This window comes from Drosophila albomicans, chromosome 2R (genome assembly GCF_009650485.2).
Source record: "Drosophila albomicans strain 15112-1751.03 chromosome 2R, ASM965048v2, whole genome shotgun sequence".
Classification (NCBI taxonomy): domain Eukaryota; kingdom Metazoa; phylum Arthropoda; class Insecta; order Diptera; family Drosophilidae; genus Drosophila; species Drosophila albomicans.
The window spans coordinates 33,457,008-33,476,006 of record NC_047631.2 but is presented as its reverse complement, the minus strand read 5'-3'; the positions used below and the strand labels follow the sequence as shown (position 1 = coordinate 33,476,006).

The 18,999-nt window shown below is 37.3% G+C and overlaps 1 protein-coding gene across 4 annotated transcripts; it reads left to right on the top strand.

Annotated features, from left to right (window-relative positions):
• The first annotated feature begins 662 nt into the window (after nucleotides 1-662).
• On the top strand, nucleotides 663-18,618 carry LOC117576077 (elongation of very long chain fatty acids protein). Of its 4 annotated transcripts, none has more exons than XM_034260622.2 (8): nucleotides 663-1,123; nucleotides 15,326-15,465; nucleotides 15,533-15,723; nucleotides 15,786-15,866; nucleotides 16,267-16,429; nucleotides 16,496-16,632; nucleotides 16,697-16,996; nucleotides 17,522-18,618. In XM_034260622.2, exons 2-8 carry the CDS (start codon nucleotides 15,405-15,407, stop codon nucleotides 17,678-17,680), a joined length of 1,092 nt encoding a protein of 363 aa, XP_034116513.1. In that variant the 5' UTR covers nucleotides 663-1,123; nucleotides 15,326-15,404; the 3' UTR covers nucleotides 17,681-18,618. The 4 variants fall into 4 exon arrangements, with proteins under 4 accessions (XP_034116513.1, XP_034116515.1, XP_034116514.1 ...); XM_034260624.2 differs by lacking the exon at nucleotides 663-1,123 and adding an exon at nucleotides 7,748-7,766; XM_034260623.2 differs by lacking the exon at nucleotides 663-1,123 and adding an exon at nucleotides 7,772-7,789.
• Nucleotides 18,619-18,999: the final 381 nt, after the last annotated feature.

Here is an 18,999-nt window from a genome sequence, read left to right as displayed (position 1 = left end):
AGGGAAGATTAGTTACAATTGTCATCGTGATTTGGCATTTAGTAGATACATAATTACAAGCTTTGCAGATTATTAAGACACTGACTAAGCAGTTGGTCGCTTACTTTTATGTAATTATGCATCGTCAAGTACATTCGTAAATTAGCCAAGGAATTTGCATAATTACCATAAATGCATTTTTCACATTTCAAATAATGCCGCCATGTTTGGTATTTTAGTATTTTTTGCCTTGCATATTTATCCACTTTACGAGCTGGCCACCTTTGAAACAGCGTTGCCATATCACTGAAAACAGTTCGCTCTTTTTATCCAATTTGACTGAGCGAGAGAGCGACTCTCGCAAAGAGACACAAGGCGTGACGTCAAAACTGCCATATTTGGCCGCCGATTGCAAAAAGCCGAATAAGAAAATGTCTGTTTAACTGAATAGTTGATAAAGAAAGGCTTGGTTTCATCAAAAGTACACAATGCCAAGTACTTTTATTTGCCGCTGTTCGTTTTGCGCGAATGACGTCATTGATAGAGGCGTCTCTTTTGTGGCAACCTCATCGAGTGGATGGCAACATGGCATGCTCTCTCTCGCTCACTTTCGTCGTTTTCCTTTTGGGATTTTTGTTTTTGTTTCCCGCTTAGTTTCATTTTAGACTTTCTTGTGCATGGTTGTTGCCGTTGTTGCTGCCGTTTTCTTTTCGGATATCATTTGTTAGTTGTTCTTCGATTCGGTTCCTCCTCCTGTGCGTGGGTGCTGCGTGTGTGTGTTCGTATCGTATTGCGTGTGTGTTAATTAAATGTAAAAATATTGCTTTCATTGTGATCATCACCATCACCATCAACAGCATCAGCATCAGCAGCAACCGCCGTCGCACAACAAGCTAAATAAACCAAAACCAAAACGTTTCCTACAAATTCTCAGCACTCACAGTTCGCGCGTCGTTTCGTCGATCAGTTCATTAGCGTACAAGTGTGTGCGGGTACGTGTGCGTGTGCGTCCGTACGTGTGTGTGTGTGTGAAATTCTTGAAATTTAAGCAAAATTCCATCGTCGTCGACATCGTTCCTGCACGTTTGCCAAGTTCGCCGGCCTGAAAATCAGCCCCCCCATCACATTCTACTCTCAATTGGCGGTGAGTTTTTCCCATCGATTTTCAGTTAACAACTTGTTGTGCGTTACATTGAGAAAAATTAGTCATCGCTGCCGCTGTAGTTGCTGCGTGCTTTTAATTAAAAAAAAAAAAGAAAAAAAAACGGAAAAAACGGTCTCCTGTTTCCCGCCGCGCCCAGCAACGCATTGCAAGAAGAGTGTCAAGGCAGGGAAGCAACAGCCAAAGTAAGAGTTTAAGAGAGTGCACGTGTGTGAGTCGCGTACTTCTCTCTCTCTCCCTCTCTTACTTGCTGCGTGTACTGAACGTATTAGTGTGTGCGTGTGTATGATGGGAGAGCGCGAGAGTGAGAGTAAGGCGTCCCGTATGCATGGTCGTATGTGTTTCGACTTGCCCTTTTTTTAGGGGGGCCATTAATAGATGTGTTTAATGTACTAGAAAAATATTAACTATTATGATTTATGAAAAAAAACTAAGCAAACTAAGGCAATAAATATTAATGTCGCATTGAGGGAAGTAATAAATTATTAATGGATTCCTTTTAAAATCGAATTATGCAAATATCGTTCCCATCGAATTGGTTTGCACACCATTCGACGACGCGTTATGTCAATTCATATTTGTTGCATCACACGTCGCGGCCTCTCCTCCATTCAACGTCAAGTTGTCAGCAAATCGACAAAGTGCTCGCCGAGGGGTGAGGTGAAGTTGGCGGAGGTGTGTGTTGGCGTCGCGCGCCTGCGCAGCCCTCAGCATTGCATTTTATATAGTATGTATGTTGATTGTCGATTGCTGTGCAAAAAAGTTTCACCTGTCAGCAATGCGGAAACATTGGCCGCATATTTGCTATCGACGAAGTAATCGAAATGGCAATTGAGTTCATGCAATTGCAGAAGGTCGATCGCTTTGCTTAATGGGTGCCAAATGGAACGAAAGCTTTTAAGCTTTCACAAGCTGCACACAGACAGAGCTGCCATGCGTGTGTGTGTGCGTAAGTAATAACATGTCATTAGACTATGCAAACTGCAAGTTGTTAATTAAATTCTAAGACCTTGCACCTTGCGCAATTCCATCTTTTGGCACTTGCGTCATTTGGCCATTTGTCTTAATTGCTAACTAAACATTGTAAAGAGTAAACACTAAATAGAAAAAAAAAAACAATCTACACTCTGAAATCAAAAGTCCCAAGTTTCAAGTTCGCATGCCATGCGAACAACGCCCGCTAGATGGCGAGCGTCGAAGAGAGAAGAGTGTGAAGAGGAAGAGGAAGAGTGAAGATTCCGTTGCCGTTGTTGCTGGCTGATTGCACTGCAAATTGGGAGAGCGTTAAAAATAATATCGTATCGTATAGAAATTTCATTTTAGCAACGCAGCGCGATCAAAGTCCACAACCCACTATTGCCGACACACACACACACACATACATATACAGTGAAATATGTGGATCTTGGTGTGCTGATGTGCGAGTGAAACGTATATATGTATGTGTGTGTGTCTTAGCATCTCATGCTTGATAAGCACTCTTTGGCACGGCTATTAGCTTGGAAGTTCTTTCAACCGGTTTGCCCACCGCAACCAAAGAAGAGCACACCAAGAATACCCTGTACTTAATAACTATCCCATCATCTAAACTTTAGCATACCCCATCAGCAGTCAGTTATGACTAAAGGGTATATCTATGTATTGAAATTAATACGAATTCGTATTCAAATCTTCATAAGCTCTCTTTACAGTTATTGTGTTTGACTACAAACATTTGAAAAGCAACAACAACAACAACAACAACGAGAAGGAGAACGACAACAGAACCGACTTCTCAACCACCTGTTGCCAGCGACGACGACTACAAAAGATGCCGTTATCTCTTTGCGGCTCTGCGGTGGCTGCCACAGCACTTGAGAGTTTTCTGTGAAGCTCAAAGAATTCAAGATATCTATTTATATATGCATCTGTATATGGGTGAAGCATATACATTTTTATAATATTGTCATTTGAAGCATTTCCATATCCGAGTTCTATGCTCATGCTCTACATATAAGAACTAGCGAGTCTATTAGCCTCAGTTCGTTTTTGGTAACTTCAAAGACAACGCGTTTCTCCCACTTGTATTTTGATTGTATTGCTTATAAGGCGGTTCTATCTATTTCGATCACTAAACTTAAACAGTCGCCCTTGAATTAAATATGTGTATGTGATTAATGGCCAAAGATGTGGACGAGTCTCACTCTCTCTGACCATACATATCATATCATCTCTGGCTGGGATTTTGGCCAATACTTGTCCACAAAGATACAGATTTCCGAGTGTGTTAAACCAGTTTGGAAGCATCTCGAATATTTTGTTTAACTTTTGGCATTTCTTGCATTTTGTTTTGTTTATGCTTTCATTAAACTTAATATCGTTGACTCAATTTCATATTTTTTTTTCGCACATTAATTTGGCGGCCTTCGTTTTTTCTTTGCTGTCATAAATTAGGTATTACTCTCGAAGTAAACTAGGCAGGTTTTTTTCTTTTTGCCTTTGTCGTTGTCGTTGATGTTTGCCCTAGGCATTATGCAAGTCCATTATCTGGCGAGTTTCTCCACATCCTAGAATGGAGGCACTTTGATATTGCGAGTGAAACTTTCCCACTGAATCGCAGTGATCGCAGTAAAAGGGCTCGATGTCGGATGTCGGTCGGGTACGAGTTTTGTCTTTTTTTTTTTGGGGCTACTTGCGTTTTCGTTACAACATCATTAACATCAGTAAAAGATAAAAGAAAAAACGTGGTAAAAGAAAGAAATAATAATAAATAAATAAATTAAAACTCGACGATGGCGAATCGTACGATCGCGATCGATCCCTCGACCAATTCAACGGCCGTTGCCTTTATTTAACTTTTGAAACGCTTGGAATGCCAAGTATTCAACTACAATACTCACATTTTGGGGCTGTAACTCTTTCGTGGTCGGTCTCCAAGCACCAAGCTCAGCTCCAAGTCAGTCCGTCATTCAGTCAGTCACGCACCTGAGCAGCTTTTTGTTTTTTTTTTTTGGGTGTTGAGCTACTTTTGGCCCGTTTAGTTGTGTCTGCGCTTTTTCGCTTTTTGCGCTTATTTTGCGGCCTCTTTCCGCTGCCATGCGAGAGATGAGCAAAAATGCACCTCAACAGCATTATTCATCGATCATTTCCACTCTATATATCCCATGTTGATGGTATAAACAATCTTATGAATAAACCAAATATTGTTGTATTTATTTACACAGTAATCTCTGATAATCAACTGAGTTCATCTGCTACAAATTTCAGAACTGTTAGAAAGGTATATGCAGTATATTTCCTATATAGTATATTTTCAGTATATTATTGTATTTATTTACACAGTAATCTCTGGTAATAAACTGAGTTCATCTGCTACAAATTTTGAGAACTGTTAGAATGGTATATGCAGTATATTTCCTATATGGTATTTTTTCAGTATATTATTGTATTTATTTACACATTAATCTCTGTGCATATATTGTATAAACTTCAGAACTGTAAGAAAGGTATGTGCAGTATATTTCCTATATACAGTATATTTTCAGTATATTTCCTATATATGGTGTATTTTCAGTATATTTCCTATACATAGTATATTTTCCATATACAATATATTTTCATTATATTTCCTATATACAGTATATTTTCAGTATATTTGCTATATACAGAACTGTACGCAAGTATATTTCCTATACAAAGTATAGTTTCAGTATATTTCCTAGGAACAGAGTTCATGCACTTAAGTATTGTTTGCCCTTGAAACACGCGCGCTTAAAAGTGTGAATTTCTCAAAAGAGCTTTAAAACTAAAGCTTGACTTTGACATGACTGAAAGAGTAAATATATGGGTAATTCCCTGGCGAATACTATTTACAGTAAAGAAAACAAAAATGATCAAAAAATAAGTAAAGGTTATTCTTATTAACATTATATTAAGAGCTTAAATCGATTTTAGGTAAAATTACAATAAAATATATAATTTCATTATTTTTTTGTTTTTCATACGAATTCCTTCATTTTCATTATCAGAAACATTCTTAGGTATAATCAAAAAAGTGCTAATCTTTATTCAAAATAAATATATGTTTTTGTGTATCTTTTTTTCTCTACAGAATTACCCATATATAGTATTTACAGTGTATTCGAATAACAAGTTACAATTAAACAATAGTTCACATCTCTAGCGAAATCGGTAGTGAACTCATTTTCTTGTGCTAATTTTCGAGCGCATCAAAAATTAATTGACTTTGTTGTTGATTTTTTACATGCCAAGTGTGCGTGCGTGTGTCGGTGTGTGTGTGAGCAGGTGTTGTTTTTATCGACCTCCATAGATATATGTATGCGTGTGTGTGTTTGTGTGTGTGCCCAACTCATTCATAAATAAAACGTCGGCAAATTGTTGGTTTGTGGGCCGCCTTTGCAACATCATCCACAACGGCATCCACATGTGCAGCTTTAGTATCCACATTCCCCAAAGAGTCAGTCGACAACAAGGCTTGTGAGTACGCCATTTTGTTTGCATTTGAAATCAGCGCCATCTAGCGCTAATGAGCCAAACACACACACATGGACACGCAGAGCAACAACAACAGAGAGTCAAAGTCAAACCAGTTGAGGGTCAACAGTTTACATCGCGCATCTATTGCTCATCCATCCCAATTGAAAGATATCTTTTTTTTCGACGTTTCGCCGTAATCCGAATCTGACCATGAAATTCATTTGCTACGTGTTGTTGTTTCCGTTTTGTAAGAAAGCCAATTTGTACGACGAGCAGCTGCTACTTTTTTGACTTTGCTATTGCTGTTTAATGTCGTGCGATTTGTGCAATGATTTCGCACTTGCCCTCAAAAAGTTCAACACCATATTTATTTATCTATTTTTGACTTTGACCCGCTTCGCGTGCCATTTTTTTGTTGTTGTTTTGGTTTAATTGTTTCTCATTTACATGTGGGCGTAACAAATATTATACACTCAACTACTTGTATATGTAGAATCAATTGGAGTGTGCTCGACTGGAAGTCACCCTGCTATTTGCTGGTGACCCACATTCAGCTCAATTTACGGTTAATGACGTTGGTGGTGGGGTCAACTCGGTGACTCCTGAAATCACTTTTCATGCCCCCAATTGTGACACAAAACAAACGACGTTCGCTTTCATTGTCTCATAAAAAATGACAATGTAATGCTTTTGTGCCATGTGTGTGTGTGTGTGTGTGTGTGCTTGTTCTTAAAGAGTATTGATTGATTACTAGAACAGCGTGTAAAAGGGACACAGTTATGTTTTTAGTGTTTATCGATCATTAATATCAATACTTAATCGATTATTAAGCACTTTAGTACGCAGCGGATATACTAAACAATTTATCGATTATTAATCGCACTTGAAGCTTTTAACGCTAGTTAATCGTTTGTACTTGAACTTTAAGCAGTTTCAATTTGCCTTATTGTCACTTTAGTTTGGTAATTGAAATGTTGTTTGTTTTGAAATTAAACAGGGATATTGACTTATTTGCCTGATTGCATAATTTTGCAACGACACATGTCGGTCGTCTCTCTTTGGGTTTAGTGCATTACCAATTGGGTGCAAAGTAGGCAACGTCATTTGAAGCGATGAATAAACAATTTCGAGGCGAAAACTACACAATATTGTGATGTGGACGGATGGAAACGCCCAAGTCAAATAATTAATATGCATTTACATTTGCATTTATAGAACTGATTAACGAATGAAAAGAAAGCAGTCGAAAGAAGCGCGTTCGAATTGTAATTTCCAGTTAGACAACTCTTCCCAAAGCTGGTGGAATATGTTTGACAGACAGACAGACAGACATTCAGACAGAACATAGACGATTAACAAATTAGGCCTCTCTCTCTCTCTGCCATATGCAAGTAACGGCATTTGTTTTTGTTTCGTTTTGATTTGAAACGAGTTCAAGCCGCGCTCTCTTTCGCTTTGCTCTAGCACAGTTATGTTTGTGCTTTCTTGCATTCTGTTGTGGCGCTCTCTTTGCGCTGTGGACTTTGTTCGGCCTTTTGTGGGACTTGTTGCGGCTTTTTCTTACTGTTGTTGTAATTTTTCGCACACCTGTTGATTGGTGTGCGGTGTCCGCTGCATGTGGCACAGTTAACTCTAAATGCTTGGCTGTCTGCTATCCCCATTTACACACAAACACATACATACAGAGGAGACACACATAAGTATTTACATGGCACAGTCATAAGCCGGAAAGCGAAAGTGAACGCTTAGACAAATGGCCAGCAAAACGGCAGTTACATCAACGGTCAGTCAACATTGCCGCCGCAGAAGACAGCGCGCGACTTGCCTTGCCACAAATGCCTCAATTCACACACATACTAATACACTGATTACATATACGTATGTGTGTGTTGTTTTCTTCTCTTTGGCGCTTTTGCAATGCAAGCACAACTCAGCAAATACAGGGAACTCAGCTCAGTTCAGCTTTTGCAGCATTGTCCAGACCAGCGACGGCTCAGTTGTATTTTTGGCACGCTGGCCAACGGTTCACAAGCTAGCGCTTCAATCTGCGCCGTTGGCTGCTTTTGATGCTGATGCTGCTGCTTCGTCTGCCTCCTCTTCGTCTTCGTCGATAATCAGCTTCTCAATAACAAACAAACGCCGATAAACGGTCAGTTACACTTTTGAGCAGAGGTAACGTTTTTTTCTTCTCCTTCTTCTGGTATCGAAGAAGAGCGCAGTAGTTAGTGCGGTCACACTCAATTGTGCGCGTGTGCTCTCTCCGCTCTCGTGTTCGATTGCGCTCTCTCTCTGTGTGTGAGCTGTGCTCTTTCGATAGCTCGTTAGGGCATGATTCATCGTTAAGCTCTGTAATCGCTTTGCTCGTGCGCGCATTGATCGATTCAGTCGCCGTCGCCGCGACTCGTCTTTCGTCTCGTCACGCGTCACATTTACTGTCGTTGTCGTTGCTCTTGTTGTTGTTGTAATCGGTGGTCGTTGGTCGCTGTTGTAGTCGCTGCTGCCTGATAAGGTTCACAGGCGCATCCATTGAATCGTCAGTTGGCTGAAAAGCGCGCAAGGCGAAGCATCGCGCCGTAAACGAGAAGCGGAAAACGGAAAACGTTAACAACACAAATTCGTCAACCGTCTTTGTCTATATCTATGTGAGTGTCACTCAGTGTGTCTCTGTGTCTGTGTGTCTCTGTGATTATCTAATCGTCATAAACACAACAAAATACATATACAATGTACATACATAATTAAAAATAAAAGCAAAAACAAAAATAATAGCAATTTTTGCAGCCAGCAAGAAAAGCCAACAACTTTCCAAAAAAACGTAAATAAATAAATAATATAATTAGAAATAAAAAAAAAAGTATAACGAACAACAACAACAACTGTTGAAAAAGCAGGTGCGTGGTCAACTAACGAACTTTGTAACCAGCTTGTCGCGCACTCTCTCTCTCTCTCACTCACTCGGACTATCTCCGTCTCGCTCGCTGTCTCCGGTTGTCTGTATACGAAATTCGCATTGTATAATCGCACCAAGTACGCAAACGTGATTCGCCTGTCAAAAACCAAAAACAACAACAAGAAACATAAAAGAAATAAAAGATTAGGGCAAAGCCGAATTGCTTTAACTCCCCGATCTGGTATTACCTGATATTTTCCTAAGTGTGCCATTGCCAGGTGCGAGTGTTTAGTCACCTTTCGCGTCCACGTTCGCATTCGCATTCGCATTCACTGTGTTATCAGTTACCAAATCGACGAACAAAAAAAAAACCCACCAAAAACTGAAGAAGGCTAATCATAAATTTATTAATAGGCTCTACCACGAAGCAAGGAAGGGAGGGGGAGGGGGCACCAATTGGCATTGATAGGGGCTGATTAACGGCAATTATGGGGGCGCTTGCTTCAAGGAAATAAATACTTTGGGACCACTTTGTTTATCTTTACAGCTGACTCAGCTGTTGTAGTTGGAATCGGCATCGGCAGGTGAAACACCTAGACGATGACCTCCTCATAAATTTATTAGACTAATCTTATCGGTTGTAGATTTATCTTTATGCTCTCGCGAATGCGAATTATTGACGGCGTCTTGTGACTCAGCTAGAAAGGCGTTCTTTTTTTTTTTGCATGCGTCACGGCCAGCTTGCAACTGTGGCACTTGAACACGCCCCTCTTTGAGTTCCGTCCACACACTTAGGAATAGGCGACATTATGCATCGATTTTGCGCTCAATTAAGTTTTCTAAACGAGCGATTATAGCCGATAACACACTCTCATGTAACAATGGATCGCATAACAGTCAGTCTCATCCCCTCCCCTCCCAACTGTCTCTCTTCCTCTATACTGCCCCTCTTGATTAAATCAAACAAACTTGAAACTATGTGAATGAGTAGCAAATACACTGAGAGAAAAGTGGTAGGAGAACAGAGAAATAATTTGAAGTATTTTGGTTCTTAAAATGTGAAAACTTTAAGATTAAATTTCGTTTTTGAATATCAATTCTTCTCTTTTAAGTTTTGTGAGAAAACTGGTCGAAATAATATACATAAATAATATAAAAATTTGAGAAATTTGTATTCGCCACAAGAGAATTCTCTAAATAGAGTATATTTTGTATTTTTCAATTTCGTTGCTAGAAAACCATTTTTCTCTAAAAAATTTTGTGGGAAATCGCAAAGTTCACTTTGGATCATCTTTGTCAAAATAATATACATATGTTAAATAATATAAAAATGTTGGAAATTTATATTCGCCACAAAAATATATTTTAAAGGAAGTAAATTTTTTATTTTTAAATTTGGTTGCTTCTGTATCTTAATTACAGCATAATCAGCTTAACTGCCCTTGTGAAACATCGCTGTATTCCCTTTCGAATATTTTGGTCAAAATAACATACAAAAATAACATAATAATTTCACAAATTTTGAGATATCACAAGAGTCACTTTTTGTAATATCCCTTCTATTTACTTTTCTATAAATAATAATATATTATTTCCACAAATTTTAGGATATTACAATAGTCCATTTTTGTAATTTTTCTTCTATTTTCTCTTCTATAAATAATAATATATTAATTCTAAAAATTTTAGGATAGTACAATAGTCAAATTTAGTAATTTCTCTTCTATTTTCTTTTCTATAAATAATAAAAATAATTCCAAAAATTCAATTTTCTCCTCTATTTATAAATGTACTTGCTTCTGTATCTTAATAACATCACAATCAGCTTAATTGCCTCGAAACTTATCAAACTTGTTTAAGATAAAATGCTTTATTTATGGTCTTGTTTATCAACCAACAAACAATATGCCAAGTAAATATAGACTTTTTCTCTCAGTGTACTCTTTTAGTCTGCTCTTCTGCTCTGCCCTTCTCTCTGTTGTGTGTTGTGTGTAGTTCACAGCGTTTGCGTTTTCAGCTCAATGTTGTGGGCGTTTTGTGTCTGCTCCAATTAATATGGCAAAATGCAACAAAAACAACAATGAAAACAAAAACAATAGCTGCATGTTAACACTTGCGTGTGCAATCTGCTGTTGCTGCTGTTATTGATGATGATGTTGATGTTGTGGCTCCTTCTATAACACCTGCTGCTGCTTCGATTAGTTGGCCAATCTGCCAACTGTAAAATGCACACAGCCGGAAGCAACAGGCGTCAGCAACAGCGATTGTAACGGGGCAGATAACGGGGGGTTAAGGGGAAGTCATTCTCTTGTTGCATGCCTCATTGATTGTTTACTTGGGCGGCGCAGACATCGTTGATGACGCAGCACAAAAGCAACAACTTTAACAAAATAATGTGCAAAATTGAAAATAAGATAAAACCGTAAAGCACTTGAAGAGTGTGCTCAACTGTGGAATGCCCTGTAAAAAGGAATTACATAATCTTTAACAAGTTGTGAACTTTATAAAGCATGAAGCAAGATAACTGCAGTATAGGGAATGCATTCATTCATATGTTTTTTTTTTAAACAATGAGTGTTTTTGAGTAGATTTTGCTATATAAATCGCATGATTCATGTTATTCTTATATGACTCTTGTTTTATATGGCATACCATTTCCACTTAAGAAACTGATTATAACTATGTCTATTTTTAGAGCAGTGATTTCTTTATATCTTTGAAATAAATTCTAAAGTACAAAATACTTACATACTTAGTAATACTTTATTTTTATACTCGTGCAAGATTTTCCATTGTTTTCTTTGCTTTCAATTCTACATTTTTATAATTATTTTCTGAACTTCAATGCCCACTTTGAACTTTTGTGGATTTTTTTTATCAGGGATTCCCCTTATTATCATTGTAGCTAGCACATTCCAAAGGAATTAGAGTATCGAATATCAAAAATAAACGTTGTAGTTTCTTATAATCTTTTCTGGTGTTAAATATATTTAAATAGCTTAATAGTTGTCCTCTCTGATTCGAAATCTTCTGTGAATTCGAAATCTAGTATAAATTACATTTATATTGAAGGGTGCATATTAAATTCTTAAGTTTAATTAGTTATTTCTTCTTTAGTTTAGATATTTCAAATAAAATGAAGATGTGAATGGATTACTAACTTTATTATAAAAGTAAAGTCAGTAAAATTCCCTATTGAAAAGTAAGATCATATGAGAGTAAGATCATTTGGGCACAACTACAGGGCATCTATGACTCGAAATCTTCTATGAATTCGATTTAAATTAAAGGACGTTAATCTCAGTGTAATTATTTCAAATAAAAGAAGGATATGAAAGGATCAATGACTTTATTATCCGGGTAAAGTTAGTAAAATTCCCGACTAAAAGCTTTCGTATAAGAGTAAGCTCATTTGGCCGCCATTACAGGGTATCTAAAGCGTGCTATACTACACATGTATGACTCGAAATCTTCTATAAATTACATTTTATACCATATTAAATTCTTAATCTCAGTTAGGTTATTTTAAAAAAAAAAGAAAGATGTGAATGAACTACTGACTTTACTATACAAATAAAGTTGGTAAAAATCCCAATTTAATACTTTCAATATAAGAGTAAGCTCATTTGGGCATAATTACAGGGTATCTACGGGGTGGAATACTACGAATGTAGCATCCTCCACTCCATTCATCGCACACTTCGTCGCACCCATTTCGTGTCGCCTGTTTGCCAATTTTTATTTGCTCCACTTTGAGTTGTAATTCTTCTCGGCCTCATTATGTAAGCCAACTAGAGTTGTTACTGCTGCTGTTGTAGTTGTTGTACTTGTTGTTGTTGCTGTAGTTGTTGTTGTTGTTGTTGTTGTTATTTTCGTGTAGTTGTTGTACAAGGTGTTACCGCGATTTACGATGCCACAGCTCACGGCATGTTTGTTTACCTTGACAATTCGAACTGTCAACACACACACACACACACACACACACCGATGAGGAAGGAGGGGCAAGAGATTGTGACGTGGCTTGGCTTAAATGGACGTGCCCAACAAACGAACGCGATTCCGCGTGTTTCATCAACATTTCATAATTGACGAATTTTTCAACATTTGTTTGTAATGCAAAAAGCAGACAAAAAGAGAAAAAAAAACAGCAAAGACTGAAATTTATTGACTCCGATCTGAGATGCTGTTGTTGTTGTCGATGTTGTTGTTGTTGTTGAAAAGCCATAAAACTTGCCACTGACCCACACAACAAACGAGCAAGCAAGCAACAAGCGCCAGCGGCAGCGACAAACCGTTTGAAGTTGTGACTGCGACTGCGACTGTGATTGAGACTCAGACTCAGACAGAGACAACAACAAGTGGCCATAAGCAACGGTAATAAAAAACGGCTACACACAGCCCACCACCGACTAGCGGCACATTTTTGTCGCAGCAGCGGGCAACACAGATTAAGCAAGCGGCACTTGCGCTGCACAGCCTCAGTCGCAGTTGCAGTCGCAGTCGACGTCGCAGTTGCCATCGGCATCGAATTCGCCTTCGCCTTGGTCGCCTGAAACGCCAGCGGCGAAAACGCGACGATGGCGGCGTTGCCAGTCATTGTTCATGACATTCAAAACAAACTTCAAGTGGTCGCAGCTCGCGAGTACATTGCCTTTCAATTGCCATTAGACAGAGTGAGAGAGAGACAGTTTTCGTACGAATAGCGGCGAAGTTGTTGTGTAGGAAGAAGAAGCAGAAGAAGAAGGAGGAGGAGGGAAATGGGGATTGTTGTCTGTGTCATGGGACTGTATCCAACTGTTGTATGCGGAAGGCCGTCAAAGCATGTGCAAAATGTGTGTTTGAATGTATGAGAGTGTTTGTTTGTGTGATTGTGCAGCCAATAACAAATTCTAATGAATGTCACGTGTATTTATCGAATCAAATGCGAGTAATAAACAAAACGATTTTGTAATAATGGAAATTTCTGCAAACACCTTGAGTTTTCGACTTTGAAGTGCAATGCTCTAAAAATTAGTTACTTGTTGAACCATAACTGTAACTACTTATTTCCACAACTCATTAATTACTTAATGAATTGATATTAAAACGAGTTCATTAGTTTAATGCACTCTAATGATAGTTTATTATCTGACTTTGTTCATATCTAAATTTTGTTCAAATCGAAAACGATTTCTTATATAGAAATATTCGCGTTCGGAAATTTTAATCGAATCAATTTCAATTGAAAAGTTTCAAGATTGCGAAGTTTTTTAACAGCCACTAATTGAATTGTTATTTTTATAAAAAGTAGCGAAGGATGTTAAAAATTACTCAATGTTTTTCAATTACTCTAAATATTTATGGCATGGTCAAGTCGATCAAGTCTTTATTTTACTTTTAATAACGAGCATTTAATTTTAATACTTTTCGGTGGCAATTTCGAAAAACTCTTATAAATATTTACGATTTTTTCAGTTATTACTTTATAAAATCTTCAAATAGTTCGTATATGTTAAAACTTTAGAGTTTCACAAATCTCTAATAATTCATTATGATCATACGATCCTCGAATAGTTCATATAACATAAAATATCACAAAACTCTAATAATTCATTATGCTTTTTTTTAGTTATTATAACTTACGATCTTCAAATAATTCGCATAGTATAAATTTTCGAAAATTCGCAAAACTTCGCAAATAATTTTTTACGATTATACGATCATGGAATATTTTGTATTGTATAAAATTGCGAAATTTAAATCTTATTAAATCTTACGATCTGTGAATACTTCCTATAGTAAAAAAGTTTAATATATTATTCTAATTTCTGTGTTTATATGCACATAATTAGTTAATTAGTAAATTAATAACATTTGTCTGATATTAAACCATAATTAGTTCATGCTTTTTGCCATTTTACTGTTTATTTTTAGCATCTACTCTTGTGTTTCTTACCTTAATCCTGTTTGTTTTCTAGTTCTACTTGTTTGTCATTAAAGTTAGACTAGTAAACAGTTTTAAACGATAATAAATAATAATTATAAATGTTAATAAACCATAATTAGTTCAGCAATTATCATTCTTGCCATTCTTACGTTTATTTTTTACTTCTTACCTTAATCCTGTTTGTTTTCAACTTTTACTTGTTTGTCTTTAAGATTAAGATTTTAAACCATATTAATATTAATTATAAATGTTAATAAACCTTAATTAGTTCAGTAACTATAATTCTTGCCATTCTACTGTTTGTTTTGAACTTCTTACCTTAATACTACTTGTTTGTGATTAAAATGCACTGTCAAAAATATCTATTAATGAGTCGAGTTGTTAATGAAACTAGTTTTAATATGTTTGCAAATCTAATTAAAAATGTTCTCTTCGGGGGTCTTCCGCTTGCCATGCGTATTAATGAACTAAAACTGAACGCACAGGTTCTGGGGCTTTGAAATGGAAATTGTAATGCAAATGCCACCCACTAAATGAGCTGAGGTCACAGCTTCCGTTTGACAACAACAGAGTGCATTCTTTCATTAGAATAATCATTGGCATGTTAATGAGGCAGAATACAAAAAAATGATAGAAAAGAAACTAATTGAATTCCAGTGTGGAATGTTTTATTGACCCTGTGATTAACAGCCATAAAATCAATGATACTATATTATTCAATCTTAACTTTCGTGATGATGCAAGTGTTGATTACAGATTCATTAATTACATTTCCTCGTAACAAAGTTCGGACTTTGAGTATGCTATGATATATATATATTCCTATAAATTACTTTTAGATTTCAAGTTACTATTTTACTTACAAACCTATATATTTTTGATTGAATTACAGACTCGAAAACAAGAAAACACACAACTACACCAAAAATAAGAACTAAACTAGGAAGAAGAACCAACAAGACCTCTGCAACATGGATGTTCTAATGCACGATGCGATACATTGGTATCGAGACCTCATGGACAACAAAAGCGGTAAATAAATTGTTGATTATTACACTTAAGTGTTTTATTAAAGTGTGGTTTTCTTCGGATGAAATAGATCCGCGTGTCAAAGACATGTTTCTGGCCTCGTCGCCGCTGCCCACACTTGGAATGTGCCTCTTCTATGCGTACTTCAGCAAATCCCTCGGCCCCCGACTGATGGCCAATCGCAAGGCGATGGATCTGCGCAAGGTGCTAGTCTACTACAACGCCATACAGACCATATTCAGTGCGTGGATTTTCTATGAGGTAACTATGAGGTAATCAAATGGTTTGGCTTATTAATAAAAGTTATTTTTCCTCTTCAACAGTACTTAATGAGCGGCTGGTGGGGCAACTATAGCTTTGCTTGCCAACCCGTCGATTATAGCAACAGTCCAATGGCAATGCGCGTAAGTATTTCTGTTCAAGTGTTACAATCTCTGAGATTAAAAGAGCTAGAGTGCTGAAATTTGAGCACAAGGTGTCCTATTTAATACTCTTTTAAAAACTTTATCTAAGAATCTTAATACATTATCCTGGTCAGTTTAATTAACTTATTTCTCTTTCGATTCAATGGCCTTAGTAGCCAGCACTTCCTTTCTTTTAGTTATTATATTATTTTGTATAACAGTACAACTGTCATATGACAATGTTCTGTTCAAGTGTAACAATCTCTGAGATTAGAAAAGCTAGAGTGCTGAAATTTGAGCACAAGGTGTCCTATTTAATACTCTATCAACAACATTATCTAAGAAAGATGAAATATCAGTTTAATCAGTTTAATTAACTAGTTACTCTTTGCTTCCTTAGATGGTGAACATTTGCTGGTGGTACTACATATCCAAATTCACAGAGTTCTTTGACACGCTCTTCTTCATTCTGCGCAAGAAGAACGAGCACGTATCGACGCTGCACGTCATTCATCACGGTTGCATGCCCTTCTCCGTTTGGATGGGGCTCAAGTTCGCACCAGGTAAGTTCAATTAATCAAACCTAATTGATTTGCATTCAATTAATTGATGATTTGTATTCGAATTAGGCGGCCACAGCACCTTCTTTGCCCTGCTCAACTCGTTCGTACATATTGTAATGTACTTTTACTACATGATTGCTGCCATGGGACCCAAGTATCAGAAATTCATTTGGTGGAAGAAATACTTGACCACCTTCCAAATGGTAAGCCAAAGGAATTTACATTTCTATAAGCATTTCATTAACAATTTCTCCTCCCATTTTGCAGTTGCAATTCGTGGCCATTTTCACACATCAATTCCAGTTGTTGTTCCGTGAATGCGATTATCCCAAGGGTTTCATGGTGTGGATCGGACTGCATGGCGTGATGTTCCTATTCCTGTTCTCCGATTTTTACAAAGCCAAATACGTGAATGCCCAGCGACGACGACGCGAAGCGGTCAAGGCCAATGGACATGCCAATGGCTCAGCTATTCCAGCTGCCAATGGCAAGGTCAACAACAAGCATTTCGATGGCGATGGCGATGCACAGACAGCCAATGGCAACAGCAATAAGGGAGCGTGCATGGTGAGGCCAATCCCCAATCGAATCTCCACTAAAATCGCAGTCGCAATAGTCGCGAAAAAGTAGCTAAGCATTTAGTAAATCAAGTAGCCCTTGAAAGTTATTAGCCGTGGCTAAACAAACATCACATTGTCGATTGTCGCTGAGTGGCGAGCGTGTTGAGTGTTGCCTCCTCGCTTATGCCAAGCCCCCCTTCTCTCTCTCTTTTATCTGGCATATGCATATGTATGAGTATTTACATACCTCGTCGCACATATCAACTTAAAAATTCTAACTAGCTTAGTTAAACAAACAAAAAAACAAACAAGCAAGCAACCGAGTGAGGAAGGGGGAAACTCTCAACGCTCGTGCGTGCGGGGGACATTTCAATTAGCGTGAGCATGTGAAGCCGGATGCGAAGGTCCAATCATACTGAATGAATACACACACACTCACACACACACCCTCTCTTAACCACTTAACCCAACTACTAAATTGTATTTGAATTTTAGTTAATTTAACTTCTTTTGCACATTCAACTTTTTTCAGCCCGTCTTGGAGGATGAGTATGCGGTGAAGAGCAATGGGAATGGACATGGGAATGTCTATGGGGATGGCTACTTCAAGGAGGGCGTTCTGTCCAGCAACGATGCCATCTTGAACCCGGACAGCAGTAGCTCTAGTCTGCATCAGCGCAAAGTCAAATAACTACTACTAAGGACAACTACGATGATATTCATTATGTTAACTTTAAGTGTTTAGCATGTAACCCGCGGATGAACCAGAAGATCAGAACAGAAAACGAAAAGAGAACAGAACCGAACCGAAGCAGAAGCAGAACAGAACAGAGCAGAGAAGGCAGCACAATAATTATTAATATAATTTATAATAGAATGATATATATATTCCTATATATATATGTGGACATGCCGGATTGTTAGTGGAAGAAAGCAGAACAGAACCAGGGGAACCTCAAGTCCCTCTCCTCCACCACCATCAACAACAACAACATCAACACAAGCACAACAGCAGCCGTCGAGTTTAGAGTTAAGAACAGAACCAGAACCAGAGCAACACAAGTGCTGCATATAAATTTTTTATATATATATTCTCTATTATATTATCACTATCTCGATCCCTTGATCCCCCCGAAAAAACAACCTCAAGAAACCTCCAAAATCACAAGCATATTTTTTGTAATCGTATTTTGTAGGCTCAAAATAAGTATTTCTCAACTTTTTGATTCACACACACGCCTGTATACACACCCACACACAAACACACACACACACATACACATTAACTAGGTGTAATCTTTTATATGGCAATTTTTGGATAACTAACGGAGACGTGTCAACCTAACGATAAAGATAAATGATAACATAAACAAACACAAAAACAAAATGGAAAACAAAAACAAACATGCTCTTAAGCCTGCTTTAAACTTAAAACGTTAAACTATTTGTAGCTTGTTTTTGTATATTTGAGAAAGAGAGAACTAGTGAAGAAGTGATGAAGATTGGAGATTGGAGATCGAAGTTGAAATACTTGTATGTTTGTTGCAATATTTTGTAAAAGTCTAATAGTTAAAAACCTATATGTAAATGTCTAGTGCGATGTTGTAGTTAGCTAGCCAATCAAACAAACAAACAAAAACAATACTAAGCAACAAAACATTAGACTTGTAAGTGCAACCAACCAGCTGAAGGAGCAGACAATCAATCAGTTCGACGTGGAGCAACACACAAAAAAAAAAAACAAAACATTAACAAATTTATCGAAATTTCGTTCACACGGTGTGGCTTTTGTGCGTAGTTTTCTTTTTTATTTGTTATCTACTTATCTATCTATCGTATGTATGTATTTTTTTTTTTTAAATGTATTTTGGGTTCGTAAATGTTGAATAATTTTTATGTGAAATGAGAAAAAGGATTTAAGAGTTAATTGTACTACTGTCTGTTAATCTGTGCATTGGTTTCTTTGTTAAGTTGTGGTTTAAGCTGACAAGTTCAAAACAAACATGAGTA

Bases quoted from the DNA above. Each gene is read 5' to 3' on its own strand.
- LOC117576077 (XM_034260622.2), top strand. From the start codon at position 15,405: ATGGATGTTCTAATGCACGATGCGATACATTGGTATCGAGACCTCATG. The intron at 16,430-16,495 runs GTAAGTTCAATT...TATTCGAATTAG, and splicing joins GGGGCTCAAGTTCGCACCAG to GCGGCCACAGCACCTTCTTT. The intron at 16,633-16,696 runs GTAAGCCAAAGG...CCCATTTTGCAG, and splicing joins ACTTGACCACCTTCCAAATG to TTGCAATTCGTGGCCATTTT.